General features: G+C 36.3%; 1 protein-coding gene across 1 annotated transcript; it reads left to right on the forward strand.

Annotated features, from left to right (window-relative positions):
• Positions 1-4,127: 4,127 nt before the first annotated feature.
• On the forward strand, positions 4,128-11,978 carry LOC141403856 (uncharacterized). Its single transcript, XM_073986897.1, has 5 exons — positions 4,128-4,173; positions 4,608-4,679; positions 4,754-4,912; positions 5,004-5,177; positions 11,607-11,978. The coding sequence occupies exons 2-5, from the start codon at positions 4,620-4,622 to the stop codon at positions 11,781-11,783; spliced, it is 570 nt and encodes a 189-aa protein (XP_073842998.1). The 5' UTR covers positions 4,128-4,173; positions 4,608-4,619; the 3' UTR covers positions 11,784-11,978.
• The last annotated feature ends 7,257 nt before the right edge of the window (positions 11,979-19,235 follow it).

A 19,235-nucleotide genomic window follows, 5' to 3' on the forward strand; every position in this document is an offset into this window, starting at 1 on the left:
GTTCACGTTTTGGAACAGCCCCCATATAACGTTACCTCGCGATTTCCGTATTTTGATGATGGTAGCTACATTTTGCGACCGAACTACCTGCAATTTGCCGTTTGAGGTACCCAGTGGTCACAAAACATCTCAATCAAAAACTGTCAATATAGGTCCATGTTTTGGTATAGCCCCCATGTAACGGTAACTCCCGATTTTCGGTATTTTGAAGATTTAACCTAGAAATTTCGACCGAACAATTTGCAAGTCGACATTTGAGCTTCCCAGTGGTCACACAACATCTCCACCAAAAACTATCGGCATAGGTCCCCCCACCTCTCTATAAATTGTCAAACATATGTCCATGTTTTGGTATAGCCCCCCTATAACGGTGCCTCCCCTTTTTCGGTATTTTTGACCAAACTATTTGTAACTCGTAACTCTAAAAACTGTCCACATAGGTACATGTTTTGGTAGAGCCCCCATATAACGGAATCTCCCATTTTTCGGTTTTTTGGATTTTAGCTACAATTTTTGATCCAAGTATCTGCAATTCGACATTTGAGTTTCCCAGTGGTCATAAAACTTTTACACCAAAAACATAGGTCTACACTTTGATTTAGCCCCATATAAGGTTCCCGACCGATTGAATACATTTTTTATGTTTATTTTTACCTTATTTAGGTATCGACATATTCGTCGGAGACCCTATAAAGTATGAAAATTATTAATCAGCATAATATTCTAAGCAGATATAGCCATGCCCGTTTGTTGAAATCACGACAAAGCTCGCAGTTTTTAAGATATATCTATGTAATGGTATAGTATATGGTATAGAACTGGGCTATATCGGTCAACGTTTCGATATGGCCCATTGAACAGTACCTCCAGATTTTCGGTATTTTGAAGGTTTTAGCCTCATTAACACACAGCTGAAACTTGGTATTTAGTCTTCGTTGGGGATATAAACCTTTCCACCTGAAATTTGACTGTATAGGTCCATTGGTCCACGTCTTTATATAGCACCCATAGAACGGGAGGCACGGTTTTCGGTATTTTCAAAGCTTTACCTTCAATGTTTCACCGAAATGACTGAAATTTGGTAGTTTGTCTTCTTTGGGGGTGTTTAACTTTCCACCTGGAATTGGTCGGTATAGGTCCACGCCTTCATATAGCCCCGGTAGAACAGTACCTCTCGATTTACGATATTTTCAAGGTTTTAGCCTCAATATCCTATCGAAATGGCAAAAATTTGGTATTTAGTCTTCGTTGGGTGTTCCAAATTTCCACGTGAAATTTGTCGGTATAGGTCCACGTCTTCATATGACCCCCATAGAACGGTACCCCACGATTTTCGGTATTTTCAAGGTAGTGGCCTCAATATCTAACCGAAATTTTCGAACCGATATTGCTGTCATTTGGTATTGCGCGTAGTCAAAGCATAGAAAGAACAACGATGATGCCCCATGTGAGCTTTTTAACTTGGTATTTTGGAATATCAATGAGTAGTATAGAAATATCCAACTAGAGGTTCCTAATTTTTTTTAAGAAAAAACAGAAAATTATTATTGAATGGGAAATGTTTATTATCATTCGAAACAACATTTTTCGGCATTTATTTTTTTATGTTTATGTCTATCAAATGTTGGCCGCGTCTACGTCTTAGACGGTCCGTCCGTAGTGTCCAATTTTCGCTGAATCGTTTGAACATTTCGACTGGTACCTGACGAATGACACGCGTAATTTTTTCCACCAAGGCCTGAATTAAAGCGAGGTTGTCCGCATACACTTTAGACTTTACATATCCCCACAGAAAAAAGTCTAACGGTGTGATACCACACTATCTTAGTGGATAATCGACAAAATCTTTGTTTTCTCTTAGTAAATACATTGATTGATGTCATGTGGAGAAGAAGCGTCTGCTTGTTGAAACCAAAATATAGCCGAGATCACGAGCTTCATTTTCAAGCATCAAATATTCGGCTTTCATGGTCTCCATTGAAGGTTACGTTCTCACCGACATAATTTTTGAAGAAATGTGGGCTGTGTAACGACACAAGTTCCCTCTAATCGCTGGGATAGCTCTCGGGGGGCCAAAGTCTGTCACAGAAATTTATAAAAGTGACCGAGAGAGAGAAAACACGGTTTGTTTGGGTTTTAACCAATTCGTGGCTTTATTGTTAAAGATTGATTGGCGGATTTTTGAACATATATATATATATATATATTGTGGAATAAATATGTGTCGGCTACGTCTTCCCAGTCAGCACTATCGGAGCGACCTAGATAAGTACGCTCAGCTGATGGTCTTCTCGTCGTTCTCTGCCGTTGTGGGAGACCTGGATAAGTACTCCGGTAGATTGTTCCACGTAGCCCTGAATAGATACTCTTCCTCGCCGTTCCCTGTCGCTGTGGGAGACCTGGATAAGCACTCCCGTAGGCCTTCCACAGTAGCCCCAGAAAGGTGCTCCCGTAGGCTGCCTGGATAAGTACTCCTTGCCAAGACGTTAGCTTTGCTGGCCCTGATGGAGACCTGGATAAGTACTCCCTTCTGTTTCGGAGATATGGCCTGTCGAAGACCCGGTCCGGTGGTTAATATGGGGTTGGGATTTGCTGGAGATCCACTGCCGATCTTAAGGTCAGACGAGGGTTGACGAAGGGGAACCCGAGAGTTATGGACACTACTCAGGTTGACACGAGGGGAATCCGAGAGTTACGGACACTACTCAGGTTGACACGAGGGGAATCCGAGAGTTACGAACACTACTCAGATTAGCACGAGGGAAGCCCGAGAGTTACGGACACTACTCAGGTTGACACGAGGGGAATCCGAGAGTTACGGACACTACTCAGATTGGCACGAGGGGAATCTGAGAGTTACGGACACTACTCAGATTGGCACGAGGGAAGCCCGAGAGTTACGAACACTACTCAGGTTGACACGACTGTAAAAAGAATAAATCACCACTCTGACTCACCTGGTTTACTTCGACTGGACACTCGGGGTATATTCGCGCACTGTACACTTCGACACTTGTTCACCGACTGATCCCCCTTGTAATTCCTCCTGCCCTTTTATAGGAAAAACTGGAGGTACCTATTACCTCTAATAAATTCTTAAAATTCCTTTAAGGGTAGAGATAACCTTAGTGATAGGTTCACCTGTTACCAGTTGTTCGCCAACACGTGGCCTTGACCCGATCGGTCAGTGAACCTAACGGTTAACAGTGAAACTATACGAATACTGTTAAAAGGAGAAATTCATTTATTTAGTGTTAATAATAATATAATCCAACAAAACAAAATATAACATGAATGGTGGGGACGAAAACAAGTGTAACGACTTTCGTCGTCACAGCTGATGGTTCTACCAGCGGACAAACCACACAAAACCGTTGTTTTTCTGGGTGAAGTGACACCTCTTGAATCTTTTTAGGTTGCTCTTAACCTAAATGTGGCTATTTTACTTGTTTACATACACATTAAGCCAGAAATGGACCTCATCGCTGAACAAAATTTGGCTCGAAACACATTCCTTAAAGAAAGCGAATTTACGTAATAAAGTTGAACGATTTGCAAACATTGTTCAATCGTAAGTCCTTCCACGATAAAATGCCATACAATACTAAACAAAAATAACATGATACCATGACACGATTCACACGTGATCAGTCAAAAAAACGCTATTGAAATAAATTACCCCTAGTTGGATCACCCTTTATAAAGTTATTATAATTAGTTAAGATATTATTCTCCTCCGAGGAATTATACTTAACACAGAAGAAGAGCCTAGTAGTTTTTAATTGTTCATATTTACCTCCATACAGTGGCGGTGAAGGATATAAAAAGTTCGGCCGGCCGTTCTCACTTGTTTTAAATATCACTTATAACGACTAGCGTTTATAGCAACCGAATTTTATCGGTCCCTTGACTGTCGTTATAAGCGATTTCAACTGTACATAATAGTAAATTGTTTAAACGATACTAGATTAATTTAAAACAATTAAACAAATACACTTTTGATTGCTTCAGTTCACCTGAAGCGAACCATCGACTAGCATTATTGAGTTCGGATAAATCAAATTCCATCAGTTCTCCTGAAGCGAACCATCGACTAGCATTATTGAGCTCGGATGAATCAAATTCCATAGACATTGAATTAGTGAAGGATTTCCCAAAGATCTTTATTTCAAGGTAAATAAGTATGTAGGTTAGAAGGAGGAGCATTATCAATAGGATGACGTTTGGTAACAAAACATTTTTTCAATTGTTATAAAACAATGGGTAATTGGTATTCAAAGAACAATTATTTCCATTTGGTGATTGATTTCAACGCGTTGTCAAATAGCTAGCCCATTGTCGTATTTGGACACAATGTAAATATATAACAATTATTTTTTTATATAATTTTTTACACATCTGTGAGATATAAATTAAAGTGAATAGTTATTTACACACATACTTATGAAAATGTATGTTTACAAATAAAAAAGTAATATTATAAAAACTAATTCTAAAGGCATTGCGTTGGAAATAATGGTGGTAATGATACACCCATCTAACCTACTATACCTTAATAACATTTTAAAAATTCAATTTTCATAACACGACATAATCATCAACATTAGCAATCCTACACAATGGATTATTTAATATATTTAATATTAATATATTTAATATTGAGCTTCAATGCAATGGAGGTAAGTCAAACACAACTTTATCAACATACATTTTTATTTCTGAATATTCAATATTTAATGCCATTTTTCCCTAGATTATCTATACCGAAACTATTATCAAAGCTACAAAATTAGTGTGTAATCCAAGTCCAAAATATTTCGTAAATCATTCGTGTCGCCTCAAAGCTGTAAATCGTTACAAAACTCTAGCCTTTATGGAAACATACATCAGAAATGAATTACGTAACGTTTCGGTGGGTATTAAAAAAAGGAAAAAATAATATTTCAATTTCAAAAATAGTTCATAAATACAAGCAAATTTATTTTTCTTATTTTTGGTTGCAGGTAAATGTAGGTCTTTACGCTCGCAATGATGTCAATACCTATAATCCATTTCTTGTTAATTTCACTCAAAATATGTGTTGGTACTTGAATAATAGAAGATTTGGAACTTACATGAAAATCTTTATGGAGATCCTGAATCAATATACCAATGTTAATCATTCTTGTCCTTTGAAGGTATGTAATTGTTTTGTATATTTACACTGTGCAACAAACTTGTGGGTAAGTTAGAAGTTGTTTAACTGAACTATTCAGGGAAATTATTATACTCATTATCTGGGTGCCTATTTTAAAGGTTATCAATCAAATATTCTCCCTAAACAATTTTTAAAAATATTACGATGTGCAAAGTTTGGATCAACACGGTTATTCCCTTCGAAACTTATCGTACGCCGTAGCCAGACACACAGGCGGATAGGCATAAATCGACTCGAAAATGTCTGAAACGGTCCAAACATTTCTGGAGTCCAATACAATTATTTCGATCAGCCACATTTTTGATCGTCTCAAAGCAAAATGGAATAATTATATTTTCCTTAGTTTACGAAAGTACTAAGCTCCTATGGCACTGTATCCATACTGAAACATTGTCCTGTTTTAACAATTTTCCTTATGATACTTTTGTATCCACTTTTCAGTTAAAAAACCAGTAGGAATGGCGTTAAGTTCGTCCAGGCCGAATTTGTTATACCCTCCACCACGATTTATTTTAAAGTAAAATGGAACAATTAGTTTCCTTTCCTTTATGAAGAAGACTAAATACCAAATTTCAGCAAGTTCGGTAACACAATGTGGCTAACCTTCGAAATATCGAAATTCGAGAGGCACGGTTACATGAAGGCTATACTAAAACGTCGATATATACCTACAAATTTCTGGCAAAAGTTTTTAGACTCAAAGAAGACTAAATACCTAATATAGGTAAAACTTTCAAAATACCGAAAATCAAGTGTTACGCTTCTATGGGGGATATAGGAACCGGCGGACCTATACTGATAATTCTCTTCTGGAATATTTTATAACCCCATGGAAGACTAAATAACAAATTTCAATCTTTAGGTGGGATATTGACGTCACAACCTTTCAGAATTATGAAAATCGGAATGTGCCGTTCTATGGGGACTACATCGAAACATGGACCTATACCGACGAATTTCAGTCAGAAAGGCTTTTACCCCCAACAAAGACTAAATATCAAATTTTAGCCATTTCGGTGGAATATTAAGGCCACAAACTTCAAAATACCGAAAAGTGGGAGGTACCGTTCTATGGGAGCTATATGAAGGCGTGGACCTATTCCGACAAATTTTTATACCCCCAAAAAAGACTAATTGCCAAATGTCAGCAATTTCGGTGCGATAATGAGGCTAAAACCATCACAATACCGTAAATCGGGTCGTACCGTTCTATGGGGGCTATACGAAGGCGTGGACCTCTACCGAAAATTTCATATGGATCGTTTAATGCCACAAGTGAAAACCAAATACCAAATTTCAGCCATTTCTGAGGAATATTGAGGCCATTAACTTTTAAATACCGAAAATCGGGAGGTACGTTCTATGGGGGCTAAATGAAGACGTGGACCTATACCTAAAAATTTCTGGGAGTAAGTTTATACCCCCAACGAAGACTAAATACCAAATTTCAGCCATTTCTGAGGAATATTGAGGCCATAACCTTCAAAATACCGAAAATCGGGAGGTACCGTTCTATGGGGGCCATATGTAGCCGTCGACCTATACCGACAAATTTCTGGGAAAAACTTTTATATGCCCCAGCGAAGACTATATACCAAAGTTCAGCAATTTTTGAGGAATATTAAGGCCACAACCTTCAAAATACAGAAAATCGGGAGGTACGTTCTATGGGGGCTGTATGAAGGCGTGGACCTATACCGACAAATTTCAATTTAATACCCCAAATGAAGACCAATAACCAAATTTCAGCCATTTCGGTGAATTAATGTGGCCACAACCTTCAAAATACCGAAAATCGGGAGGTACCGTTCTATGGGGGCCATATGTAGCCGTCGACCTATACCGACAAATTTCTGGGAAAAACTTGTATATGCCCCAGCGAAGACTATATACCAAAGTTCAGCCATTTTTGAGGAATATTAAGGCCACAACCTTCAAAATACAGAAAATCGGGAGTACGTTCTATGGGGGGGTGTATGAATGCGTGGACCTATATCGACAAATTTCATATGGGACGTTTAATACCCCAAATGAAAACCAATTACCAAATTTCAGCCATTTCGGTGGATTAATGTGGCCACAACCTTCAAAATTCCGAAAATTGAGAGGTACTGTTCTATGGGGCCTATAGGAAGGCGTGGACCTATACGGACAAATTTCATATGGAACGTTCAATACCCCAAATGGTGACCATATACCAAATTTCAACAATTTTGGTGGAATATTTAGGCCATTACCTTCAAAATACCGGATATAGGGAGGTACCGTTCTGTGGGGGCTATACTAAGGCCTGAACCTACACCGACAAATTTCAAATGGAACGTTTAATACCCCAAATGAAGACCAAGAACCACTTTTCAGCCATTTCGGTGGATTATTGTGGTCATATCTTTCAAAATCCCGAAAATCGGGAGGTACGTTCTATGGGGGCCATATGCAGCCGTCGACCTATACCGACAAATTTCTGGGAAAAAACTTTTATATGCCCCAGCGAAGACTATATACCAAATTTCAGCCATTTCTGAGGAATATTGAGGCCATAAGCTTCAAAATACCGAAAATCGGGAGGTACGTACTATGGGGGCTGTACGAAGGCGTGAACCTATACCGACAAATTTCATATGGAACGTTTAATACCCCAAATGAAGACCAAATTTCAGCCATTTCGGTGGATTGTTGTGGCCTCAACCGGAAAAATACCGAAAATCGGGAGGTACCGTTCTATGGGGGCCATATGAAGCCGTCGACCTGCACCGACAAGTTTCTGAGGGAAAGTTTTATACCACCAACGTAGACTAAATACTAAATTAAAGCCGTTTCTGAGGAATATTGCGGCCATAACCATCAAAATACCGAAAATCGGAAGGTACGTTCTATGGGGGCTGTATGAAGGCATGGAGCTATATCGACAAATTTCAAATGGAACGTTTAATACCCCAAATGGTGACCATATACCAAATTTCAACAATTTTGGTGGAATATTTAGGCCATTACCTTCAAAATACCGGATATAGGGAGGTACCGTTCTGTGGGGGCTATACTAAGGCCTGAACCTACACCGACAAATTTCAAATGGAACGTTTAGTACCCCAAAGGAAGACCAAATTCCAAATTTCAGCCATTTCGGTGGATTGTTGTGGCCACAACCGTCATAACACCAAACAGCCCACAGTGGTCGCTGCCATTGGCCAAAATTAAAAAAATGAAAGTATAATTTTTGGTACCAAATGTGTTCATATCTACTCCTAACATACTAAATTTCTCTAAAATAAATTTGTTATGGATTACTTCCTACTGTACTCCTTGAGAATAGCATCAAAAAAGAGAAATTTTAACAGGTTGGATTGCGAGGTGAATTCAATGCAAAAGTTAGGTGAAAGTAAAATATTAATATCGAACTAAATGAAATCTATATAGACCAAACTTAATTCAGGTATTGAAAAACAATGTATTAACTTAATTTTTATGCAGTTTTGTGTTTGTTAATTTTTAAAACTCATTATTGAATACGTGTGTTGACTGAAGGAGTTTTGTAATGTATTTTTTTTAGTATAATTAAATTTCATGTAAAGTTTTAGTTATGTTCCCCCTCTTCCCCCCAACGAAATTTTTTTAGAAGATAAGAAGTAGTCTTTAGATTCTATTTTCAAAATGTCAGCTGCAACTTTTCGCAACTTTGGAACTTGTTCACAAAATACTAAGGGTACCTTTAAGGGTGTTTTTGTCATTTTTTTCAAATGTCACCTGCATATTTCAGTTTTTTTAAGTATATAGAAGAGATAATGTGCGGTTCAGTTATATGAAGGATATGTCAAAATGTGGTCCTTAATGTAAAATTTGGAAAATTCAGCCATTTTGATTGATTATTACCGCTAGAAGCCTAAAAATACCGAATATTGGGCGGTACCGATTTAGGGGCCAACATCAAAGGGGTAGCCTACCTCCAGGAAAGATTAAGTGGCATTTCAGCCATTTCGAATTTATAATTTATATAAAACCTTCAAAATTTCGAAAATGGGGCGGTACCATTATATGGGGACCCTCTCAAAACGTGGACCCAATTTAAACAATTTTTGCAAGAAGGTTTTCTAACACTAGGGAATACCGATAGCCAAATGTCAGTTAATTTCATTTAAAGATGTGGTCAAGACCCCCAAAATGCCAGAAATCAAGGGGTACCGTTCTATGGGGGCTATACCTAAAGTTGTACCTATCTTGAATTTTTTGTGCTCCTTTTTATTTGTGTTGCTAAACTAGCCTTTACTGAAAATTTCGTATTGATATCTCCACAGGCAGTATTTTTGGCCGCTCTTCCCATACAAGTTCGACCACAGTGCAGTCGGGAGGTACCGATCTATGGGGGCTACATGAAGGTGTGGACCTATATCGACAAATTTCTGGGGGAAAATGTTATACCCCCCAACGAAGACTAAGTACTAAATTTCAGCCATTTCAGTGTGATAAAGAGACTAAAACCTTCAAAATACCGAAAATCGGGTGGTATCGTTCTATGGGGGGCTATATCAAAACGTGGACCGATATAGCCCATTTGCAATACCAAACATCCTAGTAATATAAACTGCTATACCAAATTACAATGCTCTATCCTAAAAATTGCGAGCTGTATTTTGAATTCAACAGACGGACGGACAGACATGATTATATCGCCTTAGAATTTTACCCTGATCAAAAATATATATACTTTATAGGGTCTCCGATGAATATATCGATATTTGGGCTTAAATGTAATGGATGTAAGTGAAACACAACTTTCTACAATAATATATGGGGATTTCTGACTGAAATCGGACAATTTTCAATATTTTCAGTTTTTTTTTTTTTTTTTTTTTTTTTTTTTGATTAACGCTTCATCCGATTTTGCATATTTGCATATTATTTAATAATAAAGATACGAAGATTCTGATTGGACCAAAATTCGTTTCAAAGAAATCTGAATTCAACACCAGGATGATATTTTGTATTTTTGCATATGCACAAAATATGCAAAATATGAAAAAAATATGCAAAAAATATGCAGAATATGCAAAAAATATGCAACCAGTTTTTATCGAAAATCGTCATAAAAGTCATAAAATTGACAATTCAAGTTGGAAAAAATCATTAAAAAAAACTTCAAAGTGTCCTAAATTAAGTTTGTTGGCCGTTTAACGTCGCTTTTTTAGCAATAGAAGCTATCGGCTGTTATGAGGATTAAACCACTTGTTCCACTTATGCTCTCCGACCAACATGCTATCTTCCAGTGTCAACATGCTATCTGGGGTCACTGGGGTTGGCACGACGCTCATTTACTGGTTTGGTCTCACTTCGGGTATTCGACCAGCAGGGACAAAGTGAACGGTTGCAGCCGAGAACATCAGAGGTGTTGGACAGATCCCTGAAGTGAAGTGAACTGTCTGAAAATAGGTCAATTAGCTCTCCCATGATTGACGAAAGTGCGGCGTGCAGAGGTGATGAAATCGGGCGGTCTGCTGATGGAGACAATTATGGGGAGATGGTCTGACCCAAGAGAAACGACGTGTTCCCAAGTGACGTTATTTGTCAGACCGGGTGACACGATGGTTAGGTCTGGTGGTGAAGATTGGACAATAGTAACTTGAATGTGTGTATCAAAATATGGACATGTATATTAAATAAGGTACATACTTCCATAATATGGAAATATAAATTATGAACAAAATATGAAGGAATTACCGAAAATTCTCCACAGAGTATTGTGGAAGGAGTTTATATAACAAGCGTGTGCACAGGCATCCACTGGCCGCTGCTTTAAGATACTCTTACTTTAATTAATTCAACAACACTTGGACGTTTAAGAATTTTTTGTAATTATTATCATGGTATAAGTAAAGAGGTAGATTTAAATGAAAAAATCTATAGAACCCTTGTTTTTCTTGAATTCTTAAAACTTCAAAATAAAAGCAACAAGTGGGTTTGTTTACAATGTATTTTTTGAGCATTTTATAAAAAACGCGAAAAATGAATGAAAAGTTAAGTTTTCTCCACATAATCGAGTTGTGAATATGATAAACTGATTGTTTCAATGCAAATCTTACCAATTTCTTCCATACAAATGGTGTAAATACAATTTTAAAAATCATTGAATTCGATTCTTTTTAAAATTGTTTGGCATATTATTCAAACACCACACACACATACACAGTTTGTTTATATTGTTTTGAAGTTTTAGGCATACTCAAATGAAAAAATTTAAATTGACATAAAGCTTTGGCTAACCTTTCTTATTAAACCATGATTATTATTTAATAATTAATTTCAAGCACTATTTTAGATCAAAATTATGTTTTCACAATTAAAAAATAATTTAGAAAAAATTACCCACAATTTCATTTATCAGTATTTTTTCTCTTTTTATTTTTCTCTCTTTTAGGGACTCTTAATGGCAAAAAATCTTTATTTTGAAGGCAATGCAGTATCTTCAATGTTTCCAAAGGGTTCCTATAAATGTATATTAATCTTCTACGAAGGATATCCATCGGAATATATTGGTACAGTAGAATACTATGCCGACCTATATGACAAGAACATGGCAAAAAGGAAAAATTAAAATTATATAATCGAGAAGATATAATTGCTTAGATGAATATCATCAACAAATTGAACGTAATACCTTTGATCAAATATACGTATGCTTTATCATTTTATTCTATACAGAATTCTGTTGATTTGTTTATAACATAAGCTATATTGATTTTCAAAATTCCGCATGAATGTGGATCTCATGCATCAGTTAATACAAATTTGTTAAATTTCTTAAATAATTAATTTTAAACTGGGGTTTGTTCGGACCATATTATTTTCATACACTAATGAACAGATATAAACACTAGGGTTATGACTCATAACCCTAATCGGCACATGCGAGGTTAATGTCGACCAATTCAAATACGAGCAAATTGTTTAAGCTTTTAAGATATCGATTAATAGCTCGCTTCAGTTGGAGAATTTGTTTAATTACACTATGCAACACTGAAAATGCAAACAACTTCTAGTATGCATTTTTTGAAAGTACATATATAGACTAAAAGAACCCTAGTAGGGGTTTGTCCTGTCAGATCCAGTTCGGATTTTATGGCCTCATCTAAACCGGGCTAAATCTACACTTTTTTGCATTTATCAGGCTTTTATTTCAGAAACGAATAGGAATTTGGCCTTGCTGTCTTTAGCAATATTGTAGCCCTAAACTAGTAGAGTTTATCTTTTGGAAAAAACCACATAAGAAAAACTCAAGCTAGGCATCAAAATCTATAAAATATAGAACATTTTACATAATTGCTGAAATTCCGGTCGGTATCGGCTAAACTATTGGGAGTTGAACCAATTAACCTTTTGCAAAAATCTTCCAAATAAAGTTCTCAACAATTCTTTACAACATTCTGAAACTCTAAAATGCTTACTTCATGTTGTTTCAGCGGTATTTTGCATCATATCTTTTACAACACGTATTTCAAACACAGTTCACACCAACAGTGTATTCTCGCATTCCGGATTTCACTACATTATTGACATATTTTTTAAAACGTCGTTGAAAAATGCACTGAAAACAACGACATAGAGGCATTTTAAAACCATGACATGTTCCATAGAGTTGTGTATTACATTCCAGGGAATATTTTTCCAATAAAAAATATGTATGAAAAATTGTGGCATTTATGCATATATTTTGTAATTTGAGGCAATAAATGTAGTTTTTCGAGTTCATTATTTCTACAAATATTTTATTCTTGTCCTTACCTACAAAAATGCTTCAGAGGTCAGAAGAAGATTCGCATTGGTTTCAGAGATATAGCCCCGAATTTCTTTAAAAACTCAATATTTAACCATGTTTAGATGGGGTCATAAAATCCGAGCTGGATCTGACACAACAAAACCCAACTAGGGTTTCTTGTCGTTTGGGTCTGTACTTTCAAAAAATTATCAGTTCGAATTGTTTGCACAAGATCACTTTAAAAATGTTGCACAGTGTTAATCTCCAACTGAAGCGAGCCATCGACGAGCATTATTCACTTCGTGTGAATCAAATTGGAAAATTCGTTATAATTCTCACATAACACCAACAAACAATTTATTGCTTGGAGTAGTAAAAATTGGGAGAATCTTTGTTTTGAGATTAATTAGTATGTATAGGATAGAAGGAGAAGTATTATCAACAAGACCACCTTTGGTAGCTTGGAAAATGGTGTTCCTTTCTCTTTCAATTGTTATTGGCATTATGTTTGGAAACAAAAGAAATATTTTTTTAAATACCTCTAAATATATTTCTAAAAGTGTTGTGTTTGAAAAAATGTGACATAAATACATACATACTCCTTCTACCCCACAATATTTGTATCCCAATCTAAAAGTTAAATTTTCATAGCATTAAAATAATCATATATACATATATAGCCATTCTCCGCAGTGTTTTATTCAAAATTAATATATTTAATTTTGGGATTTAATACAATGGATGTAAGTCAAACACAGCTTTCTACAATAATATATGGGGCTTTCTGGCTGAAATCGGATCATTTTTGCAAGAGGACTTTTTTAATATTGTTCCAAATATTTTTGTAGTTTTTGTTGTTTTATCAGCTATCTAAAAACATAAAAAATTTGTGGTCTTGGATGCAACTTTTGAGATTTAAAATCAATTTTTTACCAATCATTGCACTGTTCGATTTTCTTCAATTTGTTTTTTTATTAAACTAGGATTTTTACAAACATTTTAGCTCCTATTTGGTTGTGCGTTTCGAACTATTTTTATACCCTATACCACAATGTGGAAAAGGGTATTATAAGTTTGTTTTGGTAAAAATTTATGTAACACCGCGAAATATTCGTCGGAGACCCCCAATGTGGTATACCATTCTTCATATCTCGACGAGATAAAGCGATTTTGAGATGTGTGTCTGTCTGTCCGCCCGTCTGTCCATTATAAATTTTAAACACGCTCCAGGCCGCAATTATTTACCGATCGTCACGAAATTTTGTATGGAGGTCGGGTTCAGATCAGAATAGATCCCTATTCTTATTGGTGATGATCGTGAAATATTTAGCGGGTGAAATGGACCAAAAACATAATATTTATCCCATTTTCTAGCGGCTCTGTAGGTCTCAATAATAGTCCGATCAACGCGTAATTTTAAATAAGGTAAGAGTATATCACAAAGGAGAAGCTTGCAATTTGAGATGGCGATCGGATAATATTTAGAGGGTTAAATGGACCAAAACTTTTGTGTGAAAATTGTGAAAATTTTTAATATACAGCTTATATCTTAATTCCTGGAAGTGACATTCCGGACAAGTGAGATATACTTGAAAGTGGAACGCTTGACCTTTCAATTGATGCCAATTATGTTGGTGTGCATGATCAGATAACAGAGTTACAGCCTTATATATCCTGTTATTTGTTTGTAGTATAATAATAAACTCGCTAGAAGTCGCAATTATACATCAATAGTCACGAAATTTTGCACCGGGTAAGAGTATTGTTCGAAAATGATGCCTACAATTCTGAATGATTATCTGATATTCTTTAGCGGGTGAAATGGACTATTACTTTTGTATGAAAAATATAAAAATTTTATTTTTGGTCGATATTTTAATTCCTTGAGGGCATATATATTTCGCAAAGTAGCCTACATATGGGAAAAAAAAACTACTGAACTTTCCTCTGATGTAAATTGCAATAAAGTGTTTGCTAGATAACGGGCCTACTTCCTAATATATAATGGGTTCTGTGTAGAGAACCACATTTTTATCCCATGCTGCAGATTGTCTCTTTAAAAGTTTATGTAACACCACGAAATATTTGTCCTAGACCCCTTATTTGGTTTGCCAAAATTCATATCTCGACGAGATAAAGCGATGTAACGATGTGTGTCCGTCCATTAAAAATTGTAAACAAGCTTAAGGCCGCAATTATGGACCGATTGTAACGAATTTTTTAAGGAGGTTGTGTTCGGGCCAGAATAGAAATGATCAGTTTTTGCTGATGATCGTGAAATGTTCAGGGAATGAAATGGACCAAAAACAAAATTTTAACCAATTTTGTAGCGCCTCTGTAGGTCGAAATAAAAACCCGCAAAATTTTAAATTAAGTTTGAGTTTATGATGAAGAAGAAGCGTACAAACCAACATGAAGATCAGATAATACTTAGCGGGTTAAATGGACTGACACTTTTGTGTGAAATTGGTAAAAATTTGAATAACGTAGCGGTTAAACAACGGAAGTAGTAGTACTACATAAGTGGGTTTCATTACATTTTAGTTTGTGTGAACTAAATTTTCCTTTCATGCTACAAAAATGTCTTTGTCATGCTAGATTACTTTTCTGATCTCTGATATTTGATAAATAAATTTTCACAATCATTGAAAAGCAGTTCCGGGGAGAGCGATTGTCCAGGGATAGTGGTATAGGGTATCCTATGGTCGGCTCCGTCCGACTATAGACTTTTCTTACTTGTTTCTTATTATACCCTTCACCATAATATGGAGGGTATAATTAAATTTGTCATTCCATTTGTAACACATCGAAATACTCATCGGACACCCTACAAAGTATATATATTCTTGATCAGGGTTAAATTCTAAGTCGATATAACCATGCCCGTTTGTTGAAATACAGCTCGTAATTTTTAAGATAGAGCTTTGTAATTCGGTACTGAAGTTTATATTGCCCCTAGGATGTTTGGTATTGCAAATGGGCTATATCGGTCCACGTTTTGATATAGCCCCCATAGAACGGTACCCCCTATTTTCGGTATTTTGAAGGTTTTAGCTTAATTATCACACCGAAATGGCTGAAATTTGGTACTTCGTTGGAGGTAGAAAACTTTCCCCCAGAATTTTGTTGGTATAGGTCCACGCCTTCATATAGCCTCCATTGAGCGGCACCTCCCGATTTTCGCTATTTTTAATGTTGTGGCCTCATATTCTTCCGAAATGGTTGAAATATGGCATTTAGTCTTCGTTGGAGGTATAAAACTTTCCCCTAGAAATTTTTCGGTACAGGTCCACGCCTTAATATAGCAAATCTCAACTGATTCTCATAGAACGGTACCTCCCAATAATCCATCGAAATGACTGAAATTTGGTATTTAGTCTCGTTCGGGGTATTCAACATTCTCCTCTAAATGTCCCAATTTTCGGTATTAAAAGGTTGGGGCCTCAATATTCCACCGAAATGGCTCAAATTTGTTAGTTAGTCTTCACATGGGGTATACAACTTTCCAAATGAAATTTGTCGGTATAGATCCATGCCTTTATATAGCCTCCATAGAACGACACCTCCCGATTTTCGCTGTTTTTAATGTTGTGGCCTCATATTCTTCCGAAATGGTTGAAATATGGCATTTAGTCTTCGTTGGAGGTATAAAACTTTCCCCAAGAAATTTTTCGGTACAGGTTTACGCCTTAATATAGCAAATCTCAACTGATTCTAATAGAACGGTACCTCCCAATAATCCACCGAAATGGCTCAAATTTGGTAGTTAATCTTCACTTGGGGTATACAACTTTCCATATGAAATTTGTCGGTATAGATCCATGCCTTTATATAGCCCCCATAGAACGGTACCTCCCGATTTTCGCTATTTTTAATGTTGTGGCTGACATTTGGTATTTAGTCTTCGTTGGAGGTATAAAACTTTCCCCAAGAAATTTTTCGGTACAGGTCCACGCCTTAATATAGCCCCATAGAACGGTACCTCCCGATTTTCGGTATTTTTGAAGGTTATCGCCACAATAATCCATCGAAATGACTGATATTTGGTATTTTGTCTCGTTGTGGGTTTTCAACTTTCTCCTCTTAATGTGTCGGTATAGGTCCACGCCTTCATATAGCCCCCATAGAACGGTACATCCCATTTTTCGGTATTGGAAGGTTGTGGCCTGAATATTCCACGGAAATGGCTGAAATTTGGTAGTTAGTCTCCATTTGGGGCATTCAACAATCCATATGAAATTTGTCGGTATAGATCCACGCCTTCATATAGCCCCCTTAGAACGGTACCACCCGATTTTCTGTATTTTGAATGTTATGGCCTCAGTATTCCTCCGAAATGGCTGAAATTTGGTATTTAGTCTACGTTGGGGGTATACAACTTTTCCTCAGAAATTTGTCGGTACAGGTCAACGTCTTAATATAGCCCCATAGAATGGTACCTCCCGATTTTCGGTAGATTTAAAGTTGTGGCAACAATAATGCATCGAAATGGCTGAAATTTGGCATTTAGTCTGCTTTAGAGGTAAAAACCCTTCAGACTGAAATTCATCGGTATAGTTCCACGTTTCGATATAGCCACCATAGAAAGTACCTCCCGATTTTCCTAATTCTGAAGGTTGTGTCGTCAATTTCCCACCGAAATGACTGAAATTTATTATTTAGTTTTCCATTAGGTTATAAAACATTCTAGAAGAGAATTATCGGAATAGGACCGCGTTTTCCTATATCCCCCAGAGAAACGCGTCTCTTGATTTTCCGTATTTTTTAAGTTTTAGCCACATTATCTTACCGAAATATCGGGAATATGGTATTTAGTCTTCTTTGAGTTTTGATCGTCGTTTTCATATAGCCCCCGGTACCTCCCGAATTTCGGTATTTTGAAGGTTAGCCACATTGTTTTACCGATATTGCTAAAATTTGGTATTTAGTCTTCTTCAGAAACGAAAGGAGACTAATTATTCCATTTTACTTTAATACAACTCGTGGTGGAGGGTATAACAAGTTCTTACTTGTTAAAATTTTTCCTTTATACCAGTTTATCAATATAACAATGTTACTCACTCTTGTCCATTCAATGTAAGTAATTTTTTATTCACATACAATTGTGGATGTGGTGAAAATTTGAATTTGGGATGATTGAAAATTATTGGTGAAAAAGTTGCATACTAAATATTTCACATAAAAAAATCGTGGATTTTTTTAAAGATTGTTTAAGGTCCCACTGGCCGAAAAACTTTGGATTTTTTAACATTATTATTTCTTAGCCCTACACTCCATTAACCGTGGATTTTTTAAAGACCAATTTTTTCAGGGTCCCGCTAAACAATAAACGTTAATTTTTTAAAGATTATTTTTTCAAGGTCGAACTATACACTAAACGGGGATTTTTTTATGTAATTTCTTATGGTCCCAATATACAATAAACTTGGATTTTTTAAAGATTATTTTTCAAGGTCCCACTGACCAGTAAACGTGGATTTTAAAAGATTATTTGTACAAGATCTCACCGACCAATAAAAGTGTTTTTTTAACGATTATTTTTTCAAGTTTCTACTTACTAATAAAAGCAAATTTTTTAAGGATTATCTTTAAAAGGTCACACTGATCAATAAACATAGATTTTTAAAGACTATTTATACCCTATACCACAATGTGGAAAAGGGTATAATAAGTTTGTTTTCCCAAAAATTCATGTAACGCCGCGAAATATTCGTCGTAGACCCCTCATGTGGTATACCAAACTTCATATCTCGACGAGATAAAGCGATTTAGCGATGTGTGTCCGTCCGTCCGTCTGTCCGTCCATTAAAAATTGTAATCAAGCTAGAGGCCGCAATTATGGACCGATTGTCACGAAATTTAGTATGGAGGTCGGGTTTGGACCAGAATAGAACTGATTAGTTTTTGGCGATGATCGTGAAATGTTAAAGGGATGAAATGGACCAAAAACAAAATTTTTGCTCGATTTTGTAGCCGCTCTGTAGGTCGCAATAATAGTCCGATCGGCGCGAAATTTTAAACGTAGTTTTGGTTTGAGATGAAGAAGTAGCGTGCAAGTCAACGGTATGATCGGATAATATTTAGCGGGTTAAATTGATCAAAACTTTTGTGTGAAAATTGGTAAAATTTCTAATGCACATCTTATAACAGCTAGCCCGGAAAGCTAGTGCACAGGGATAGTGGTATAGGGTATCACATGGTCGGCCCCGTCCGACTATAGTCTGTTCTTACTTGTTTTTCAATAAACTTGAATTTTTTAAAGATTATTTTTTGAAGGGTACGCTGGCCTAT

The sequence above is a fragment of the Musca autumnalis genome, unplaced genomic scaffold (genome assembly GCF_047663935.1).
Source record: "Musca autumnalis isolate F117 unplaced genomic scaffold, ASM4766393v1 scaffold_4, whole genome shotgun sequence".
NCBI lineage: Eukaryota > Metazoa > Arthropoda > Insecta > Diptera > Muscidae > Musca > Musca autumnalis.